Here is a 24,217-nt window from a genome sequence, read left to right as displayed (position 1 = left end):
TATTTCAAGACATCAGAGACTGAATTTCATTCAGACAGTTAGGTAACAGGGAGGCCTCCGTGACAGAATCTGGTGTAAAGGGTAAGTAAATTTGAATATTGTAAGTGTAGTGATGGAAGTCCAATTAGAGTAATGTCTGATAATGACACTATGCAGTGGCACATTCAGATAACTGCAAGAATCAGGTCCAAAATAGGACTTGAGGCTTTTCTTCATTGCAATGTTGGTATGAAAGATTAGGAAGCTGGCGAGTACTTAATCCTTTAAATCCTTCATTTTTGAGACTTTTCCCCCCATATCTTTCCTTTAGTTCCTGTTGTTCTATTAATATTTCTTAAAAAAATCTTCTGTTCCTCTACCCCTCCCCATTCCTCTGCCCCCAGAGTGTTTATAGTGCTTAACGATGTTATTAAAATCTTCCAGGGGAATTTCTAAGCATGAACTGAAGATGTTAATTTACCTTGTTAAAAGGACATTGTTTAATATTTCAAATGTAATTACTTGTAATATTTAGACATACTTATAATTTTGACTTGATTGCTGGTTCATGCAAAATTTATGACAAAGATTTAAGAAGTAAGTCTTTGCTCGTACTGATTTGTAAGTAGGTGATCTGAAAATTGCCTGGCTGCCTGCTGTTTGGGTTTGTTAATTGCCGTTGAAGCTAATGTGCATATCTAAGGTCATCTAAGTAGCCCTGTGTTTTTTCAAAGGTAGCAGTGAGCTGAGAAACACGCTGACCTTGCTGGGGTTTGGAGGTTTGGCAGTCGTAACGCCTGTGGTTTAGGGTCTGGCTAGGGCAGGGATGAGATACGCAGCACCTCTGCGGCCACTGCCGTGCCCTGGAGTTTCTACACACCTTCACACAGTAGAAAACAGAAAAAAAAGGAAAACTTCCAGCAAGGTATGCGACAAGCTGGGAGAGCTGTGGCCGAGCAGAACACTACGGGGCTTTGCTGCAAAGAGCTCTGCGGAGACAGTGGAAGAGTGGAAGAGACAATCTTTTTTTTTTTTTTTTTTCATTCATTCATGGGTTTTTTTGTTCACCACGCTTAATGGTGCTGAGAAATTTCATTGACCCAGATTTTGCTCATTATCTTTTAAGATCAAGCTGATAATTTCACCACTGTGACTCTTCCAGAACATTATGCAGTCTGTGTGCAGTTGTCCTCTCTGTCAAGATGAGTCTGTGCTGTTGGCAGACTGTTGGATTATACTTTTTTCATCCCCGCAGTACAGCTGTAATAAAATAGTAACTGAAGGTTTTTCCTTGTATTCTGTTACTGCATGTGGTTAGTTCAAATTTCAGGAGGTCCTCTTCTGGTCCCTGCTTATTTTCTTCCAGTCCTTGATCTTTGGGCATCTTTTTCTTACTTACTGTACCTTCATCTGTTTTTCCTTTGTTTCATTCTTGTCTCTGTCTTTTGACAGTGCCATTTCTCAGTTATGTGGAGATCTTTGATTCTAATCTGTCGTTTGTTTGGTTGCGCAGCCAGCTTCCTTCGTGTGCTGCTTTGATCATCCGTCATATGCATTAACCCAGGAGCCATACGTGCGGTCACGCAGGTTGGGAAAGAGCCCGCGGTGAGGCTTGAGCTGTGTGTGGGGCTGCTGGTTGCTTTCTTCTCCAGCAGTTCCCTGCCTACATCGGTGGAGTCCACTGCGCAACCATCCGCGGTAGAGACAGCAACAAGCGGGCTGCAAAAGCGATGGGATTTTATAACTTAATGCCTAGAAACTTACTTTTACATTTCTCTTTTGGATAAGCGTTTTTGCAGTGAAGAGTCACAAAGACGGAATTTAAATAAAATCATTCTGGACCTTATTTTAGCAATAGGATGAGGGGTAACGGTTTTAAACTGAAAGGGGAGATTAGATTCGATATTAGGAAGAAATTCTTTGCTGTGAGGGTGGTGAGACACTGGAACAGGTTGCCAGGGAGGTTGTGGATGCCCCATCCCTGGAAGTGTTCAAGGCCAGGCTGGATGGGGCTTTGAGCAGCCTGGTCTAGTGGGAGGTGTCCCTGCCCATGGCAGGGGGGTTGGAACTAGATGATCTTTAAGGTCCCCTCCAACCCGAACCATTCTATCATTCTGTGATTATTGAAGGAAAAAAGAGTGCTACACTATCAGTTAAACTCGGACCTGTATCTTATAATAAGCTCTTCCAAATTCCTTTTGTTCTTTAATTAGGAAAGTCCCATAATTAATTAACAGGAGGATTAGTAATGTTCAGATATTTAACTTACCCTTTTTTAATATTGAATTTTACATGCTTTCAAATGATTGTGTATTTGCCTCCCAAAAATAAATAACTAAACCAATGTTTTGCCACTTGGATCAATATGAATAAGAACTAGATAAAGAAAAATATTAGTATAGAAGTGCTTTGGGCTGTAAAAACAGGTGTTTCCTGTGGTGTATTGCCCTTTGTCAAAGGGCAATTGTGCTTGTTTTCTTTTCTGCAAAGGTGAACAGGCGAGTGGAAAACAGATTTGATTTTCTTTGCTTTACTACTACTGGCTCTAGGAACAAAAAGTTGACACACTGTTAAAATTCCCTCCAATCTTTGAGGCTGCACAGTGTTTTTTTGACTCTTAAAAAAATTAACATTTCACCCAAATAATTGTTTATTTCATATAAAAGGTACCTGGAAACCGGCCCAGTGGTCTGGTGGTGTGTGCTGTGAGCAACGTGAGGGAAAACAGCATTTGGTTGTGAGACTGGTGCTCTTCTGGTCTTGCAAACACTGGTGAGGAGGCGCACGGCTGCTGTGCCTGAGCGGAGCGTTTAAATGAGAGTTGTGGTGAATTCGCGCTGGGCAGGTTGGTGGAGTCACAGGGGATTTACTCAAAGTGTCTTGAAGTCTTTGTCCAAGGTTCGGGTAAGCTTGGGGAGACTAGTCAGCGTAAGGGGACAGATGTATTTACATTAACAATTTATGCACCAAAGGGTGCAGCTTGCCCTAAGGATTCTGATTCTGCAGTGTGCCCTCACGCTGGTGTGCTTCAAGCTGCTTCCCTCCTAGCACCTGGCTTGTAATAGGGATGCAAAATCCTCCAGCCGTTCCGTCTCTGCATGAGTGGTGTGCATCTGGGACTGGCCCGTGGTGATCTGTTGCTGGTAAAGATGTGACGTGCACTGGTGGTCCTGGAAGCATGTTGGAGTGCAGCAAAGTAAACGCTGGACCTTCTCTCTTTGTGCCGTGCCGGGTGGTGATGGAGAGGCACCCTGACCAGCACGGTCAGCATAGCCTTCCCAGCTTCTAGGTGGGGCCTTTCCCAGCTTCAGGTACAGAAACTAAATGAATAGAATATATTCGACAAAATAACATGAATATACATGCACATGTGAATATATATCTATATCTTAAATTTATATTCATATATGTTCTATTGCACAGACATCATATTTCAATAAGAGGGTTGTTGTTTCATAGATCAGTATATAACATAAAGGGTAGCAAAGAGCTGTGTAATTCTCATGAAAAATGTTAGGAATGCAAGCTGCTATTGTTTACGTGAGTATTACAGCTGAAACGGAAACATACCTTTTGAGATCCCTGTTTGACTGTAGGCCACAGGGGGAAGGTGAGGCTGAGTCGTACAGAAAAATCAACAGCATTAAATAACAATTAGAGAAGGAAACTTTTCAAAATGAGATTTGACAAACCTGTTTGAGGGAGCAAAGGAAACAAATATCTCGTGGCAATTTACTCTTGGCCCTCTTTCATGTGAGGTTGCAGGCTAGGTAAGGGAGTGAATGATGGTGAAGGTGAAAAGGTTCTGAGGCAAGGAGGTAACTGCCATTTAAGAAGGCAGATGATGGAGAAGGAAGGAGCCAAGAATTAAAGCAGGAGAAGAGGTTGGACAGTAAAACTGGTGAATGACGGAAGGATATGCACCTAAAGCAGCAGCACTTGGAAATGGCAAAGCAGGAGGTATGCAACTGAGATCATGAAGACGATCATAAAGATGAAGAAGAATGAGGCTTTGTTCTCTTGTAGGACTGACTATCACCTCGGGGAAAGGAGAAAGTAAGCAGGAGAGAGAGATCGTAGAATGTGATGGCAAAAATTCATGCAGAAACCCTGACGGGAGAGGAGGAACAGCTGGAGGATGAAGGGGCAAGTCCTTGAGGGAGCTGGAGTGTGTACGAGGTGTCACCCAGCACTAAGGGGACAGACAGGTTCTTTGGGGATCCTTGCCAGAATGATGACATTACAGGGATGAGGAGCAGGGGGTACCTGTCACGCAAGGGTACTTGCGTACATGGAAGCATAGGGCTGGGAGTAGCAACAGAGCCAGGGATCCTGAGAACATGGTCCAAAACTGCCAGTGTGCAGTGAGGGCTGGCGGTTCCCTGGGGACTGGGGATGGGGACTTCGGGGACACCCCATGGGGCTGGCAGCCAGGAGCAGGCAGATGGGGACACCAGAGCAGCCCCAGGCCTGGGCATTGGGCACCTCCCTGGGGACGGGGACATGCTGAGGCTGGGATGGGACGTCAGCCCGTGGGTGGATGGGGGTCGGGATCAGACACAGCCGTGTGATGGCTGGGCAGGGCCATGGTGATGTGCATTGATTGCTGCATGGGGTTAGGCAAGGTGTGTTACTTGTGGTTGTAAAGATTTTGCTGAATACATGAGATCAATTAAGCGTCATAAATATCCATAGGTTTTGTTACGCTGCTGTATTTGTTGATGTATGCTGCTGTCTTCAAATGGTGTTTAAAAGTGGTAAGAATGTGTAAACAATTAGAAATGTGACATAAAAATACCGTGGTAAGATTTGTAGCCTCAGGAGCTATATAATGATCTTGCTCACCTTATTTATCAAAAGCTGTGTCATACCATTGCGCATGACACATAATGGTTCAACAATCTAGAATGAGAAAATAGTTTTCTGCCTAGTATTTTCTTTTTGGTAAATAATAATATTTCACAATTATGATAGCAATACTGCATGTCATCTGGAAATAAGGAGATTGTTTAAACTTTACTATTAAATGTTAGTCTTTTTTCTCTGATCATTGTATTTATACATCTCCCAAAACGCTCTTGCTCTAGCAAATTTCCCTAAATGTGGTGTTTGGAAGCCAGTCATGCATTTACATGTGGTGTGAAATTGAGGATATTCCTCTGGCATAATTTTACTCAGAAATTTTCTAACATAATTAATAATGCATAAGTGTAACAGGTTTACATTAAAAGCAAGCCATAGACTAGGTCACTTCTAATCTGCACAATAATTCCTACATGGCAATTAGTATTACAATAAGTATATAAAAATGATGGGGGGGAGAATATATATGTACTGAATTTTTGGAGGCTAGATAACCTTTTGATTGATGACATGACCCAGTTCAATTCAAATTGCTTACTCTGGCATGGTATTAAAAATTGGTTTTCTGTACTAAATTTCACACTATTGCTGTAAGAGAACAAGGGGTAATGGATATTAAATAATGGAAAACTGTAAGAAAAATTTCCTACTTTAGACAAAGGCATTTTAGGTAATCGTGATCGCTCGGCATTGCAGATGTGACCGCGTCTCATTGGGTCACTTTGGGCAACTTTACTGTGTATGAGCAGACCTTGTAAGCGGGACGTGCATCTGAAAAGTACGAAGTGGTTGTTTATCCGTTAGCAAACATAAAAGACAGGTAGGATTTAATGAGCTCCTAGACTAGGCATCGGTGTGCGTCCTGTCCCTGGAGGCCCACCTCAAGAGTCTTTGCTGGTCAGGCAGCTGTGGGTGAGGTGGAGGAGAACCACCCTTCTCTGCTCTCTGAAACAGGGCTTCATTGCTGCTGGGTTCCTGCTTGTCACCTGCTTCCTTTTCTCCTCCGGTATATGACGCCTTTCCACGTTGGTGTTTTTCCTCTTGAATCCTTAGGCTGGTAACAACTCCAGTGTCACCAGTCTCACCTTTGTTTGTGCTTTTACCTTTCTGATCTTGCACGGCCCGTACTCTGTGCTTTCTCCAAGGTCTTTCTCGTAGCTCGGCAATTTCCTTGGAAGCAAACCTGAGGCTGCTGTGCTGTGTCAGAGCTAGACCTCGGGCCACAGCAAGCTGGACCCCCCAGAGGGAGGTCACGCAGCAGAAATGTTAAACACTGAGGTCACATACTGTCAGACATCAAATGAGGAACTTAAATGAAATTAATTATTCTTGAAATTGTAGGTGCCACGGTTGATGATTTGGGGGTCTTACACAGCTTTAATGTTTTTTAAATAATTTGCAAAAATTTGATTTTAATGCTGAACATTTGCTTTGTGGCAGCACTAACTATTTCAGGTGTTAATAATGTGTTACGAGAAATGCAGTCTGAACAGGCAGCAAACAGCACTCCTTGCCTTAAATACTCAGCTCACATCTCCTGCAAATCTTTTTGGAAGGTTTTCCGGGTACACAGCCTGCAATTGTCCTTTCTTCTGTTATAGGTAATGGGCCCCATCATGATCGAAGTTGTGTTTACAACGAGAGCAACATAGTAGATGGAGTTTACTGCCTCCCAATAGCACACTGGATTGAAGTCTCTGGACATACTGATGAGATGAAACATACAACTGACTTCTATTTTAATATTGCAGGACATCAAGCTATCCATTACTCCAGGTAAAAGAAAAGGGCAGGGCTCAGCTGGTGTCGAGTATACTGACATAATGACAGCAAACTTTGATTTGAAGTGGTGAATAGTAGTAGGTATGTAACAGTAAAGTTCAACAAAGATTCAACGCCTCTGTGCAATTAGATGTCACTTTTGGCAATCAAAAGGAGAGACTCTGAGTTCAAGGATACCTGCAGCCAGTACAGGTGTGTTAAGTCGCGTCACATCTGAAAATGACTAGTGGTAATTAATGCATAAATTTATGAGGAACTGTCGTTTTCAAATGCTTGTCCACATACATGTAAATGTACATGTTTGTAATGTATTTGATTTGGGATTATTTTGCTGTAGAACATCTCCCGGGAAACAAAAAGAATATATTCCAAACAGAACTTCATGGTGTCGTGTTATTGCTCATGTGCAGCAGCAACTGCAATTAGTGACAGCTGTTATAGATGACTTCTGCTTCTGTGCATGCATTTAAAAAAGTACTAAAACTTAGACAAGTCTTAAAGTGTTTGTACTTCCGTGGTGTTCGCTTGAGTCCACTGCCTCACCAGTGGAGCATCCTGGCCTGAGTGAGGAGACAGTAAAGCTTAAAGAGAAGAGGGCACCCACCCTTCAGGGCTGCAGATGAAGCACAGGATGTATTTACAGCAGCAGCCTCAGCACTAGTGGTTAACAAAGTGGCACTTAGGAATTTTTGACCATTTGTAACTTTTCCCCGTCTCCAGTCACGGATGTGGCAGCAAGTTTGTTGGTTGATAATGGTTGCCTGAATGCTGGCAGCCCTGATATGCCACATGCAGCTGGTGTTACTGGTTACTGAGCAGGTAGTGATCCCAAGGGGGTATGTATTTTTTGAAGAAATCAAACCACCTCTTACTTTCATTAGGTCATAGCATTGCTTTATGTGAATTTCTCCAGGTTACCGTTTCAGCTACTCCAACCTCACCATTTTGTCTCCTCTTCCTACCCTTTTGTCTCCACCCTCACACAGGGTAGGAAGTAGAATTGTCTTTTTCTTGTCAGAGCTGCAGTGTGTGAGGGAAAGATTTCCTTCTTTTGGTATCTTTTGAAAGAGTACGGATTCATAAACACCGTTAGGCATATGCAGGTATTCGTGTGACTTGGTACCTTTTCCCTGAGACCCCCTCAAGCTATATAATACACCTGACAGACTATACTGTTATCTATATCTTAAGCATCCATTTCCAACACCCTGTCAAAGAAAAGCTCTTGTTTATTCCGAAGCACAGACTTGTCAATCCCAAATAATCTTTGCTTGGCAGAGAAAGTTTGTGAGAAAGAAGAACAGCTGTCAGAAAGCGAATATCTAAGCACCGAAGGCTAACTTATCTTTCTTTCCAGAGGCAGCAGTGATCCATTTAATACTGCCTTATCTGCGTGACTACATGTTTCCAATATTAGGTAAAAAGCTGCAGATTCCACTAAAGAATATTTGGAGAAAATTTTGTGAGTTGTGTAGTCTTTTCCAGATGAGGATCTCCTCCTCCGTTCCCCTTGCACACACACACACCCCTTCATTGCAAGGCAACCGTATATGTATATCTTCAGTAATTCTTATCTCATTTCTTTGAGTTATATTAAGTGAGCATACCCCGTAACAGTCCTGTCACATAATTATTTTTAATACTTTGAAGATACTCAGCCTTTTTAATTATTAACAGTTGGGGGCAGATTCACCATTCTGCTGGTTATAACAAAGCAGCCCCAAAATGAATTACGATTTTTTTTTTCTTTTTTGGCAGAGCAGCTGAAGTGAGCTGATGAAAAAGCTTTTACTTTGTAATGGATTTATTGATTCAGAAGAGTGCTATGGAGATTAATATCACCAAAAAGAAAAGAAAAGAAAGCAAAACAAAAAACAACAGGAAAAACATCCCAAAACAGAAGCAAAGAGCCAGTCCCTCTGCCTGTGTGGTTGAAAGCTCAGTGTACGATGAGGTGGTAGTTATCCAGCTAAGGTTACTTTTTTCCACGCTGTAACGGAGGCAGCAGCACTGCAGGGAGCTTTGTGAGCACAAATTCTAAGTCCTGCCACCAGCTGTAGGATCTTTACAGAACGGTGGCAGCTGGGAAGAAGTGATTTATCAGTGAAAACTTGTGAGGCGAGCCCCTTCTCCACGTTGCTCCACTTAATAGGATTGCCATGCGTGAATTAGCTGGAGAGGAAAGTTTATCTCTGTCAAAAAGGCCTCCCACATGAGCCCTCGGACTGATTTTGCTTGTCGTCTGTCTAATCACAACAATTAGAAGCAGTTGCTCTGAGCTTCGCTAACACCTTGCATCTTCATAAAACATGTGCTTAAACTTTAAATGGGCTGCAGCAGGATGAGAAGAACTTGCTTCCTTCTGTTGCTAGAAACCATTCTGAATTGTGCTGTGGCTGACAGCAATGCCCTGAGGAATCGGACTTTTCTTGTTTGGTATAGATGTATTCGGTCATAAATCAGTGAGTTTATGTTTAAGCTTATATTTAGAGAACTCGCTTTGTGCTGGTCATTCAGTTTGGAGAGGATATGATGCGTTTTTTAAGCATAGCAGCATTTGAATTAATTTTTTGTAAGTGTAAAACGGAGCTTGCCCGCAGTTACAGAGTCAGGACCGATACCTCTGTGGCGTTAGTGTCCACTTGTTTTGGACATGTAATGACACGTATCACCAAAATCCGAAAATTACAGTCCCTTTCTCTTTCGTGTTAGATATTACTGCAATAAGATGGCTTCAAATTGCGGTAGAGTTCACTTAGGACACAGTAATTTTCCAAAGCACGTTAGAGTTATTGTAATCTTTTCTGGGAGAAGAGGACTTACTTCAGAAAATTTGTAAATCTGGGGCATGTTAGCTCTGTTTCAGTTCCATCTGTGAAAGGTGGAAATTCCTAATTCATAGGTGTTATATACCTTATTATTTATATAAAAACCTCGGCAATTCTCAGAAGAAAAGCGTTGCGTAAGAGCGAGAGAGGGAGTGACACCTGAAATTACAAAACCCTTAAATAATATGTTGGAGGCAATGATGCTTGATGGAAGAATTAGGTGCTACAGGAAGAGTATCACTGAGACAAAAAGCCATCGAGTTACGGTTTTCTATTTTCAGACTAATTTTAGGTTCCTGAATCCCCCCTGGTAAGTAGTGAGTTCCCATGCTTTTTGCCTACTCATTCGAGTATGATGTGTGACCACCGCCTCTTCATTTTAGGACATGTACTTTTATGCCATCTATGGTGTCTATTTTTTAATAACACGTGTTTCAAATTTACTGTCTTCATAACTGTAATTTTATTCATTGTGTGTGCTTTTTGTGGGTCATATCTCCTAAATCTGACAAAGAAAAATATTTTTTACGTGCTTTGCATGTAAAATGCAACTAAACTGGATTCCGTAGGTGAATTCCTCGGACAAGAGGGATAGCTAATCTCTAACTGAAATATTGTTACGGCTGCTAAACGTTTCAGAGGGAAATACACAGTCAGCTTGTACACAGTCGGAATCTATTGGGGGAATTACTATGTGAGAGTAGCCATAGGTCCTGACAACAATTTTTTGAGGCACAGTTTTTATAGTAGCTTTTTTACACTTAAATATTAAGGCCATTAAATATTAATATTTCATGTTAGTGGAGCGAGTGGGATGTTCCCGTAACTGGATGTAAGCCAAGAAATTGCAAAGTTGCCAAATGCGTTGCTATCACCGCTGTTTATGCCCCCAATTTTTTCCTTAAGACAAAATAAAGCAAAAGATAAAAGAAAATAAACCCTTGTGCTTGGAAATACTGTTTTTGTTAATTTGTTTCTTGATGGTTGCAAATTAAACTTTATTTATGATATAGTCTTTACAAACGCTTTGTAGCTTGTTGGTAAGATGGTTTTCTTCAACATTGCCATAGAAATGTAGGTTATAACCTAAGTTAAGCGTTAAGTGGGGATAATCAGGAGAGTCACATAAAATGTGTGCTCCTGATTTGTACTAAAATGTTAACATAGATAGGTGACTGGATGAGGAATGATCCAGGGCGAAATCCAGATGCTGCTTCTTTACCTTCTGGAGGCACTAGAGCGCTATTCTGCTGATGAGCACCGAGTTTCCTTTTGTCTGTAGTAATTCTCCTGTGACGAAAATGAGCATTTATTTGATTGATGTGCAACTTTAATTGGGGTGGAAAACAAGAAGCTGGTTGAGTATATTTTTGCATGAGACTCACTGCAGAACGGGAATAATGTAACTTCTGTTACCTTATTTGAGTCATGCGAGGCACAGTTATTGCTATTTGAACGTTAGAACTCTGCTGGGATTGATGAATGTAAAGATATATTTAAAGACATCTGTGGTAGGACTCTGTTTGAGAATAAGACGACTAAATTCGTATGTCTATATGCAGCAGTTACCTCACTGGAGACTAGATGTCTACTTTAGAGTGAATTGAAGAATTGCATTGGTCTCCATACTCCACTGATGATGCTGATGAGATCTCTATTGATTTATAATAAGACGTTAAACATCCTGTCTGCTTGCTTGAATGTTGATGTCTAGTCTCATTTGAGATGCTCTAGAGTTTACTGTCTGGCCTCCAGCTGCTGCACTACAGGAACATGGTTTCTTAGAGTTTGTTGGCCATGTCTGTGAGCCCCGTCCAGATGTTCCAGATGGTATGGGACGTCCCAGATGTCAGTGGGAAACTGTACTTAGGCAATGCATTGAGCAATGCTGTGAAGACACCCGTTTGTAGATAATCAGCGCTAGGTGTCTTCATCTTGATCTTGTATCCCCTCCCTACCCTATATTAATGAATAATGTCCATCTCAGTTCAACATGAAGTCAGAATTACCTTTGAATTATGCAACTGGAAAAAATACAAGAGCGAGTGCTTTTATTTATTTTCACTCTTTAACTTCTCTGCTGACTTACTGGTTTTAATTAATTCACAAAATAAAATACCCTTCTGTTTTAAGTGTAATTCTGAAGTAATTTTTTTTGTTACTGAATTATAAAAAAAACTTTAAAGAGGAAGCTGTCACAAAAAAACCCAAACCCTAGAGTGCAGTGAACTATGCTACTGTAGTAGAAAGCTGAACTGATACTTTATGCCTACATCATGAATTAAGAGAAGACGTGTTGTTGTCTGCCGAGATTACCATAATTAACATTAAAAACTGAGAGCTAGCTGTCCCCTGTGCCTCAAGAATACTTTTGGTAACAATATCAGAGAAAAGAATAAGAAATAATGAGCTCTGAAACAAAAGTCTTCAATTGCATTCTAATAAAATAATCCTGATTAAAAATACTTAACATCAATAGGAGTTTGGCCTTTGATTTCAGGACTTGAGGCTCTAACTGTGAACTTATCTGGCCGTTTTATACATTAAATAATGAAAATATTCTAAGCCACATCTTGTGGCTTTCATTTATCCCATAAACTGAGACATTTGAACACTTGTTTGAATTTTGTTTTATTGTACTGATCTATAGTCTTAAACTAGTTTAAATGAGATGCATTGTTTACTTCCCACTGGGAATCATCTTTTATAGCATGCTTTACATATTAATTCTATTTTTTTGTCCCTTTTATGTCTTCAGTTTTTTCCGGTATCACCCTCAACCGGAGCTGTGAAATACTTTTACTACTCTCTGCTGTGAAGAAAATGGGTTTCAGATCAGTGTAAAAAAGTTACATTTAAGCATTCTTTTATTTAAGTTATTGAAAATTAAGAGGGATTGTGAGGAAATAAGAGCAAGAGTGAGAAGACAAACATTATGAGGTCAGAATTTTATCCATTTTTAAAGTCCTTATTTATTTACATTTATTTAATTTGGGTTTGTCTCCGTATTGGGTACGAGATGCATCTTTCTTCCACATTTGTTGCCCATCCGAACAAAAAGTTTCTCCTTTCATGAACTCCCCACACTACGCCCTCCCTAACAATGGCTAAAAACTTGAAAACTGATTCTGCTTTTCCAAGTGTTGTGATTTTCGCATGGGGAGGATGGCACCTGGCTGGGATAACCTAAGCCTGGCCATCAGAGAGGTAGCTGCAAATCCCGGTCCCATGAACTATGCCCAGGAATACAACTAGGATGTGCCAGCAGTGCGGTCTGTGGTACCATTGTAATACTGTGGATGAATGGGATCAAGGAAACTCACTTTTCACATTCTGTTTTCCTAAATACTAGCAAGTGGCTGTTGTCAGCACAGCTCTGGTTCCCTCGCTGTGACCTACCTCCTGAGCACTCGAAAGGAGCTGGAAATGGGAACTCCTGGATCTCAGCTACTGATTTCTAATCGCGTTTCTTGTATGTGCCACAGTAGCAGGCAAAATCTGGCATTTAAACGGGTGATGTAAATTTTGCCAGAGGAAAAAATCATGGAGCTTTTAGATTAAAGATTTTTGCATGACTATCATCAGTGTCTGAATTCCCAGTATTACTTCCACCTACAGTGGCTGGTGTGTGACATCTGATGAATGGCTACTGGCCAGCAAGCTGCCAGGTTTGTGGTGTGCTGTGGTGGCTGAGGGACGCAAAATGCTCTATCTACGTTGGGATGACCCTGTTGAAGTAATGGCTGATGGATGGTAAACTATCTCCGTAAATATGAAAAAACTGGGGGAGGGAATGATTTTTGGCAGCAAACGGGACTGAAAACTCGCAAACTTGTGAACTATTAATGTTGTTATGTCAGCGATTTTTCAAATGGCAGGCGTCATTAATATTCACCAGCTTTTCTGAGTGTTTTCTCCCCTTTCTATAAAGTTAGACTGTATGTTGTCAGCATTGTTGATAAATTAATAGTTTTGACCTGTTCGCATATATAGTCTAAATAGCATAACATTTTAAAAATGATTTAATGTGGAATTTTACATTGCTTTAGGTTATAGAGCAATTAGAATAATTCTTGGTAGTCCAATAAGGGCAAATCACAGTGATGTGTGAATTTCACTTTTGATGAAAACCAAGGTACTTCTAATGAAACACGAAATATTTTCACAGTTCAGGAGTTATTGAATCCCCCAAAGTAATGCCTAGCACTCATCTGTACTAGAAAGAAATGTCTTCCACAGCACCTTCATTTTTTTTGTTTGCCTTTGTTATACTCCTCATGAGAGAAAGCAGGGTTGTGAAGTTCTTTCCATTCCTTATTGCTGCAAAGAAAGATAAATATTTTGGTTGTTACACACCTGAAAAAGCTGGGGTTTCCTAATCACATTCTGAATCATACTCAGAAGTAATGTCAAGGCCCTTCAAACCGCCATGTGTCTCAGCCAAGGAGGAACGAGTTGGCTTCCCTAAACTTTGATGGCTAGGGAGGTGGTATGCATATGTAATAGCTTCCTGAGAGTGTTGCTAAAACTCCTAAAGGCAAAAGAGAGTCTTTTGCAGCAGCAAATTCTTAATGTGTACTTCTGTCTCAGAAGTTACTATCATTCTGTGCAGTGCCGCCGCTGGATTGTCAGCGTGTGTGTGGCAGGAGGAGGAGGAACCGGCAATTATTAGCAGCGATTATTAGGTGTGATATTCCTCTGGAAACCAAACAATTTATATGCATAAACTGAGCATGGCTCAAGGTGCTTCTAGTCAGCTTGGTGAATTTGGCAAATCTTTCAAAAAAAATGTAAATAATTTAAAAAACTCGGTAGAAAGTCCATAGCTGAGCTGGACCGAGTGTTGTGATGTGGCAGAGGGGGAGAAAGCTGCAAAGCCGGCTGCAGCTTTGAGGAAGCAACTGGCTTTTTTTCACCTGTCAGGAGCTCGTGGCTTGCAAGGTGCTTTAGAAGAAAACCTGCAATGAGGGTTCCGTGCAAAAGAGTCAGTAATTCAGCCAAGTAATTTCCAAAGAGGGAGTGGGCAACAGGACACAACAGGTTAAAGGGGAACTTAACATGCTGCCTGGATAGTCTTGTGAGTTTTATCTGGACTTTTTTCTGGTTTTGTTTTGTTTTTTTTTTTTCTTTACCATTCTGCCATTTGTGTGTGGCATTTGGAACAGGCATTTGATTGAGAATTATTTAATTAGAGGGCTGATTGTTCAGGAATGAGCACTATGTTAATAAAATGGCAGCAAGAGGGACTGGCTGCTGATGGGAAGAGTTGAACTCCTTTCATCAGCTGGCTGGTAATGAGTCATATTTGCTTACAACCACTGTCGATCTTTAAAGTGGATCTTTGATAGGTGTGGCAGTGCACAAAATAACTTCCTTATTTCTTAAGAAAAACTTACAGCACTGTGAGCAAAAACCGGAAGGAAGACTGGGAATTCTCCGTGAAAAAACCTTGAGGAATAAACATACTTATTTGTTCATTTTTTCTCTGTGGGGTATAACAGACAAATGTTGATACTCTAGTAAATGTGAATTTTACATGCGGTATCACTGTTAGGGAGTGAACACTATTGTTGCTTCTAACTCCTCTCTGTTTTACTGTGCCTCCCTGTCCCTTGTCTGTATTTCTTCTGGAGGTCTTCAGCCCTTTTTCCTGCCTCTTTACTCTTTAACATTCAGGCTGTCAGCAAGGGAGTAAAGTTCTATCTCCATTGGAAAGCAATTTGCCGGCATTGCCGGCTGTGAACAAAATTGACTGAGATTGTGAAATCTGGGCAATTTAGCTCACAGCTGGGACAACGGGGAAGGGGCAGCATCGCTCTTTCACCAAAGATGATTTTCCAGTTGTCTTGCAGATATTTATTTCCTGTTAGCTTTTACATGCGTTTATTAGGTCCCCTGTAATCACTGGCATTTTTAAATATAGTTTATCTAAAGATAGCAGAAGCTCTTTTCAAAGGCAGAGATTGTGTACTCAAGCTTATTGCTATTTAGTTTACCAGGAGGGAGCAAAGGCAGATATTTGGTTGTTATCGGAAGAACTTCACTAAGAGAACTCCGTAATTTACAACTGGTGAAAGTGTTGAACCAGGGACTTGTGTTTGCTGCAGAAACCCCCTCTGCCTACCCTTCCCGTGGTTTTTCGCAGGCACAACTCCCAAGGCAGGTTAGCCCAGTCTGCAGCTGACTTACAGGAAAAAAAACAACTCAAAACGAGAGAGTTTTCTTTCCCCAAATGTGCAAAGTGGCACCATCAGATAGTTTATCACCACCAGCTGGCTTGGTGTTTGCTTGCTCACTGTATACTGTATTTCTGAAACAGGTAACCTGTAAATCAGAAAAATCTGAAATAAACAACTGCATAGTTGCTTCAACTTGAAATGGAGAAAGTGTAAAAGATACCTCATTTAAAAGAGTAGCAAGCTGAAGCCATTAAGCTATGAATTCTACTTCTTATCTTCAATAATTTTTATAAATGCTGAGAGATATAAATTCAAGTTTTCATGCTTAAATGCGCTAGATATTTACAAGATAATTTTAAAACAGCTCCTCCATGTAATAATATGGAGAATCCTATTTAAAGAGTAAAAAAAGATTTCTGAGAGAGGAAACTTGAATATAGCTCTAGTTTCTTTGAAGCTTGTCTCAGAAACGTATTTTATTTCCCGAGAGTAAATAGAGATTATCAAATTGCTGCTGTCTTTTCCCATATATAATTTTCTCTCTGCAAGAAAAAGAAACAAAGAAATGAACTGAGTTTGTCTTCCCACGGAACATATTAAGAGGCTGAACTGAAAATCTCTTGTTCCCTCCTTTAATGCTTGTACTTTGGGAAATTTAATTTCAGAGAGTCAGGTACATAATCCCTGCTATTGTTCATAAGTTTAATGTATATCCTCTTGTGAACTATGATAAAAATTGAGTCAAATGTCATAGACATTGACAAGTTATAAGAAATATGGATTTCCTCTTTATTGTTCAATAGACATCATGGTTTGTAGGTTTAAATGAAATGTCTTTTTTCTTTGATGTGAAAAACTTAGTAATAGAAAATATGATTTTAAGCATGCGAGAAGAGGAAAAAAGGAAAGTATGCGTTTGAGTTTTAATACAGAGACAAGAAAAGGTAGAATATAAATAAGATCAATGATGAAGTAGAAGCTTGCTCGTCCGTCCTTCCGTCCTTCCGTCCTTCCGTCCTTTCTTCCTTCCGTCCTTCGTAATTAAGTGAAGAGCAGCAGGAATGGATGTAGCGTTCATGCAGAAAGTCCATTCATCAGCCGTGGGCCAGCAGCAAGTCTCTCCATGGCGCGCTCTTTCAGTTCAGGGGCTGGATGCTGGGTGCTACTATGTATGTGTGGATATTGGTGGGCTTCTACAGCCTTTTTTAAAAAATGATTTTTTTAGTTTATCTAGTTTCTTCAGGAATACCTTTTCAAAACTCTACAGAACAGTTATATCCAGTGCCTTTGCTTTCACATGGTGAAGGTCTGATAAGGAGGATATGCAGCTTCTTGAATAAAATAATTTCTTTAGTGTTCCTTCTTTCTGCAGTCCGTCTGCCAGCTTGAAAGGCTGGCCATGTGCAGACCATTCCTAAACACAGCTTTAACTACAGCTTTCACTGCAGAAGACTGAATTGCCCAGTTTTCTGTCATACTGAGTTGCTTCGACCTGGTGAGATGAAAGAAGTAAAAAGCCAGCAAGTCGAGGGAGGTGATTCTCCCTCTCTACTCCACTCTCGTGAGACCCCACCTGGAGTACTGTGTCCAATTCTGGAGCCCCTACTACAAGAAAGATATGGACGTGCTAGAATGTGTCCAGAGAAGGGCCACGAGGATGATCAGAGGGCTGGAGTGCCTCTCCTATGAGGACAGATGGAGAGAGTTGGGGTTGTTCAGTCTGGAGAAAAGACGGCTCCGAGGAGACCTTATAGCAGCCTTCCAGTATCTTAAGGGGGCCTACAAGAAAGCTGGTGAGGGACTTCCTAGGATGTCGGGTAATGGGAGGACCAGAGGGAATGGATTAAAACTAGAGATGGGTCGATTCAGACTGGACGTTAGGAAGAAGTTCTTCACCATGAGGGTGGTGAAACACTGGAACGGGTTGCCCAGAGAGGTGGTGAAAGCCCCATCCCTGGAAGTTTTTAAGGCCAGGCTGGATGAGGCTTTGAGCAGCCTGATCTGGTGGGAGGTGTCCCTGCCCATGGCAGGGGGGTTGGAAGTAGATGATCTTTAAGGTCCCTTCCAACCCGAACCATTCTATGATTCTATATTTGTCATCTAGGTAATAAGGCCATCTAGTATGAATAATGTTTTACAAATTCACAAAGTCAAGCTTCAGCCAAGAATGTAGACACGTTTACATAAACTTTAGTAACAGTAGATCGCTTTAATACATTTATTTAAAGACCTGCAATTCCAAATTCCAAGCAAGTAAAATTATATTGCTAAGAAAAGAATGAAACCTGAAAAAAAAAAGTCAGTTTAAAAAAAATAGACAACCCTTGGTAATTCTTGTCAATCTTTGGGCTCCAATAAAACTGTGGCATTGTTAGTTGATAAAATTTAAGTCACATGATTTTTTTCTCTTTTGACATCCGAGACTTCTTCAAGATATCCCACTATACTTTGCAGTTTTGTGTTAAAAAGACTTCAACAGATCTTTCCGGGGCCTCAGTAGCTCCATTACAGTCTCAGCATCAACCTTTGAGGTTGGCAACTCATCCACCACAGTTATTATTTTTATGTTTATAATCTAATAACCACGTATGTTAGCTAAAATGAAGTTTTCTGACAATTTTATTATGGTAGCACCATGCAGCTGTTGTCCCTTTGATTTGACTTTGTTGCGGCAACTCTTTCTTTTAGATATTTGTGTAGCTGACTGTGGCGATGCATTGATTCAGTTTTTCTCAATATTTCTGAGATGTCTCCAGCCTGTGGTACTCCAGAATATGTCTTTAAAATGAATATAAATGAACTGATGCGGGTTTAGAAATTCTGGATAAGTATCTTAACTGGAATGAACACGGACAGATACAGAACCCATCAGGACTGTTGTATTTGGATGGTAGCACAAGGGATGGGTGTGCTTCTTCCTCTGACTGTTGCACTTCTGAGGGCATTCCAATCTTCTGTACGTGTGCATACGCTGGTATGTGGATCACAAGGCCACCTTTCAATAACTGTGTTTTGCAATTATGTAATTTTAATGAATATGTACTTGTTTCTGAAGCATTGGAAAGCATTTCCATTGGATCTGAAAAGCTGCATATTGAAAAGTGGATTCATCACTTATTATTTTCACAGCCTAGATTTCTAAGCAGCTGCTAGTAAGTAAACTCTGAAAGATGACAAAAGGTACGTTTACTGATTCCTGAAACTTCTCAGGCAGTAACTTAAAGTTCGTCTGTAGTGGTTTTAGACAATTTTGTTGAGATACTTTAACTTAAAGGTGCCAGCAGTGGCATCATTCCCATTGCTAAGAATTAATGTTAGAAATTCTCGTTCCTAATGCCAAGAGATTCATGGCTCATTACTATCTGGCTTAGTTTAGCAGCCTGTTGTTCTTGTGTTTCCGAGTACTTGTTCTAATTCAAAACAAATGGGAATGTTGGCAGCCTAACGGAGACATTGTAGGAAGTAACCATTGGCAACCGTGGTTGCATGAGACAAGAGTCTATAATTGGAGCGTTTAAGTATTAATCCTCACAGGCCGACAGAGGAGCCCTTTCCAGGTTGTTCAGTACAAGCCTTGGAACCTGATTCTCTTTTCCGGCTGTATTTTTGCAATTGGCGCGTCCTTTGCTTCAGATAATGTTTATACAAATGAAAGTACGAGAAGCACAAGGCAAATCCTGCTTTCTGCTGCATGCAGTGTTCTCCTTGGGCATCAGTAGAAACTTTACGTGTATGTTTGAAAATAAACTCTGATGAAGTCCTATAAGGCTAGATCTGGGCCCCCTGTCCTACAAGGTGTCGGTGTGCATATGAATGATTGCTTTCTTCTCTTCACAGTAGAAATACCTGGTGAAATATGACATAAAATATTTCACTTTGAATCCAGAGAGAATAAAATTTTATCTTCCACAATTTAGCTTTGGTAGTGTACATAAAGTCTTGTGTGACCAAGTTATGTTAGATAATTTCTAGAACAGAGATAAAATAGGTTATAAAAAAATGTGTAAGGTATAAACTCATTGGCTTTAAGCTTTTTAATGGAGTGAGGTGAATGAGAGAGGTTAAGAGCTTATAGTATGTTTTTTTCCCTGATAGATTCAAATGTACTGCAAGCTTAATGAATCCCATTGAATTTATTGGAGAATGCCCACTTAGCCTATAGACAAAGTTAAATATAATTTCACCTGTTATTTTGACAGAAGAACAAAGATTGTTTACAATCCCTTTTGCACTTCCATTTCCCAAGAGAAGCAAGTCTGGAACATGTTCTAGTCCTGGCATGAAAGAGATCAGCTATATCAGGCTGATTTATCTCATCTCTCAGTAACTGACCTTTGAGGTAATGATGCAATCCCTCTTAATGGAGATGCACTGCCTCTTCTGTGTTGTCTTCTTCACAGGAACCTTGTGGTCAGGACGTATCCCACAAAAGGGATCCTCGAGGTCTCTTGTTAGGAGAATTTTGCATCCTCTTTGTGTCATGAGGGAATTGGGAATAGCAAATTTGGTTTGCAAACCCACTTAAAATATAAAATGATGTAACATTCTTTTTTGCTTCTGTGTCAGGGATTCCCATCATCACAAACTGCAGTGAAAAGCAGAGATACTTGAGCTGATTTGCAATGAATAAGGGCATTTTCCACAGGCTGTGTAGGTCTCATGACACTGGAGTTGAAGGAAAATAAATTGGCTTGCAAGGAACTCTGTGCTACAATAGCTTGACTACTTCTGGTGTCTGAGGTAGACAGCATAGTTAAATGAAGACTGAGAAAGAGGATGTATTACTATTTGTAAAAGACATTCAGGAATTAGTACAAGGGAGGAAGAAGAATTATTGAAATTGAACCTGCTTTAAGATCAAATGGATATTAATTGCTTCTGAATGAATTTAGAGCGTAAATTAGAACAAGGTTTCTGACATGAAAGGAATGATGTCTGAATTCTGGCATGACCTTTCAAATAGGGCAGGGATGACAAGGAACCTAAATTATTTCAAGATGGATCTTGATAAATTAATATAGGTAGTGATCCCAGAGATGGAAATTAAAGTTTATGATTATAGTATCATAGATCATAGGCTCAAAGAGACCTCAAAAAGCATCCAGTCCATTTCCTTGCTCTAACTTAGTCTCAATTACATTTAAATCGTTCCAGGTTTATCCAGCCTGATCTTAAATATGATCTCATCTCAGTGATGAGATTCTACAGCCCTCTTCCTTTCAATTACTTCACTATTCCTAACATTAAAAAGCTTTTCTAATCTCAAACTTCTATCCTTTTTCACAGAATCACAGAGTAGCTGAGGTTGGAACATTTCAGTATTTTCATTTTGATATTAACTTTCGGCTCTTTTGGGCTTTTCTCTGAAAACTTGTCTTTTAGATTTCTGGTTGTTCTGGTACTCTCTGCTGGGCTCTCCAGTTGTTCCTCTTCCTTCTTCCCATTCCTCCCAGTGAAAGTCTACCAGTACTGAATAAAATTGAAGGATTATTTTGTGACTCAGGCATAGCGCTACTGCTTATTTATCCAAGTATTATTGTCATTTTTGCAGTGTGGGATGTGGTTTACTTCCCAGTTGTTTAGGTGTTTTTCCTCAAATACATTCCCTGCTGTGGCAGGGTATAGGATGTTAGAAATGCCCTTGATCTCTGCAGCTGTCCTCATGAGATATTTTCATGAGTTTTTTCTAGTAAAACTCCTATGCTTCTTGTAAGGGAAAGTTTGAGGTTGCTGTGGAAGGGGAAAATAGGCCATAAACAGAAAGTGTTGTGGATCCCCCTAAATTAAAGTTCTCTTAGGTGACTGACTTTAATTTTACTCACATGGATCCTTCTTATCCTGTACCCTTGGTGCATTCAAAGCCAGGACAATCCATAAAGTAGACATAGGCCACAGGCCTCCCCAGAGCCGGAATCCACCAGAAGGTTATGAATGAGGAGGAGAGCTGTGCTGTGCTTAGGTGTTAGCATGGTTGCTCCTTGTCTCACAACCTGAGGAGTGCACCATACTGCCTGCCGTAAGTGAAGATTGGTGGGTGATGAGGGGACAACGAAGCCCTTTTATGCCATCAAGCTGATGTTATGGAAATCTCCTGCTAAGACAGCAGAACCTGTGGGCGCTGTATCATTGGAACTGCTTTGTAGCTGAATGTCTGTGTAAGCTTATATTTCAGTTATCGCTTTGGTATTATTCTTACCTGCTTTCATTTTAACACGTTGTCAGCTTGAGGTCAAATCTTAATGGCTTATTTGCCCTGCGTATCAGCAAATGAGGTAGTTTAATGCCACATTCATGCATAAATTTGTGAACATGGAATAAATAAGATACTATTAAGTATAACACTCAGAATTCAAGGGCTTGAGAAACTTTGCATATTTCTAAGCTGACACAGTGTTGTTCTACAGTGATAAAGGCAGGTGTTTCTTTTTAGTTGCCAAGTCTGCTCCCATGTGAGAGGCTAGATAAGTAGTCCAAATTACATCTAAGAAGAAAATTTGCCAGAGCTTAATTACTTTTCATCACAGTGCCAAATGAGAGGAAGAAGAAAAAAACACCTTGGAACTACATTGTAGTCTATGTAAGTCTCCTAATTTAAAGCCCTGAGGTAGAATTCTTAACTTCACAATAAACTGCACTCTTTCAGTGGTAAAGCAGAACAAATTTATAAGTGATGACTTGTGCTCCTTCTACATTAGGCATTTAGGTTAAAGTAATCTTTTGTTCAAAAATATAAGTAGTTCTTACAAGGTCTGCAGCTGCGTCGTTTCAGTAGGATATAGTTTCATCATTAATCAACACTTTTCTCTGATGACTTCTGCTAAGGTTATGACCATTTAATCCATCTTTATTGATAAGCATGATCTTATTAAGCCTGGCTTTTAGATCTCGGTATTCTGTGAGTTAGACCATAGTATCATCAAACCTTGCTCTCCTGCTCTGGCCAGTAGTGCTTGTCTGTGTGCTGGGCAATTGAGTGCATCAGTCAATTGTGTTCAGTCAAGCCTCTCATCACAAAGCCTCCATCAGCTTGCCTTCTGCAAGGAGACTTTATCAGTAAGTCAGCCGGAGAAGGGATTAAGACCACAGCCGTTTACCCATGTGCCCTGTGCAATGTGCAATGAAATGTCAGTGTCGTAACCCCTTACTTCTACATTATTATTTCATTGGTAAGGAGGCATTTTGCTGAGAGATCTCTCTGTCCTTTATGTAAAGAGAATGTAAAGAAAACAGAATTCTTGTACAAGACCAAACCAGGGAGTCCTCTGTTTTGATATCTGACTATGTTGTCAGTATTTTGGAGGAAGGTGCAAGAAAAAAAATAATTATAACCCACCTTCCCCTTTTTCTCATCTCTTAGTAGTTGCTTATAGGTGAAACTATGTGGAAGTTGAGATTCTTTACCTCTTTTATGTAGATAGGGCCAGTTGATTTGCCCCTCCCCTCACTGCTTTATTTTTAAGCAGTCATCCAATTCCATCTTAAATATGCTAAATTCTTAGTCTGAAAAGTATTTTCACAAGAAGCAGCTGTCATCTCCTGTATTTTGAATGTTTTCATTTTTCTGTATCTTTTCTGATACAATAAAATAGTTAACAGAAAGTTCAAAATTTGAGTGCATAGAATGGGATCATTGATTTTTAGAAGGTTACTATAAACTTTCTGTTATTGTTGGTTCAATTCTATGTACGGGCTAATATTACCACTTTGACCTCTCTGTAACACAACACTTTCACCAAGCATCACTGCAAGCATGTACTGTTTCCCTTTCTAATCGATTATACTTAACTTAAATGCCAGTGGTGTATGTGAGTGGCTGAAATTATTTATTCCAAGGTGTATTATTGAGATGCATTCATCAACTGTGAATCTCATCTACTCCTTTGCTGTATATTCATTTAGTTTTATTGATACTCCTGGCAGCTGTAACTAACAAAATCTTAAAAAATTCTGTTTCGGGCAGATTTACCCCCTCCTTGAGTAGACTGATCTCTTATGAGAGATCTTAACTTGGAAACAGAACTCCGTGTTGAATATAGGTGAACAGCGTCATGTTGTAAAAGGACAGTTAGGGAACTATAAAGAGGGATACAGCCTTCGAGGCAGAAGATGGAACTGATCTTCAGTTCGGCTCCGAAATGGTGAAACCTCTTTCCAGTACTGGGTATAACATCTTTAGAAGGTTGTCGACCAGCTGGAGAGTCCAAAGGCAAACAATTGTCATCAGATGCTTTGAACAGATGACAAGCAAGTGTGTGTGTGTATGTGAAGAATACAAGGCTCTGTGTGTGTGTGTTTGTAATTTTCAGATGGGTGAAAGGATCTTGCAGAGTGGAAAGGAATAATCTGTTCTTTGTGTCCATTACGGAGACAAAAAGAAGTCATTGTGACCTGTGACTGCACTATTCATATTGGACATTAGGAAAGTATTTCTAAAGGCGAGGATAGTCATCAGTGTGCTTTCTGCCTATCAAGCAATATTTGAAAGTGTTCAGATCTTCCACTGGAGAGCAGAATTTGGTCACTTGAAAACGTTTCTCTGTTTGTAAATGCATTTCAGGACACTAGATAGCAATCTAAGTCATGTTT

General features: G+C 40.2%; 1 protein-coding gene across 1 annotated transcript in view; it reads left to right on the top strand.

Annotated features, from left to right (window-relative positions):
- Positions 1-24,217, top strand: part of EPM2A (EPM2A glucan phosphatase, laforin) — a 41,901-nt gene that overhangs the window by 7,292 nt on the left and 10,392 nt on the right. Inside the window, exon 2 of the mRNA XM_063329238.1 lies at positions 6,444-6,618. Within this exon, the coding sequence (XP_063185308.1) occupies positions 6,444-6,618 (175 nt within the window). The remainder of the gene's footprint in view (positions 1-6,443; positions 6,619-24,217) is intronic.

This window comes from Chroicocephalus ridibundus, chromosome 3, assembly GCF_963924245.1.
Source record: "Chroicocephalus ridibundus chromosome 3, bChrRid1.1, whole genome shotgun sequence".
Lineage (NCBI taxonomy): Eukaryota > Metazoa > Chordata > Aves > Charadriiformes > Laridae > Chroicocephalus > Chroicocephalus ridibundus.
This window is presented reverse-complemented; position numbering and strand designations above follow the sequence as displayed.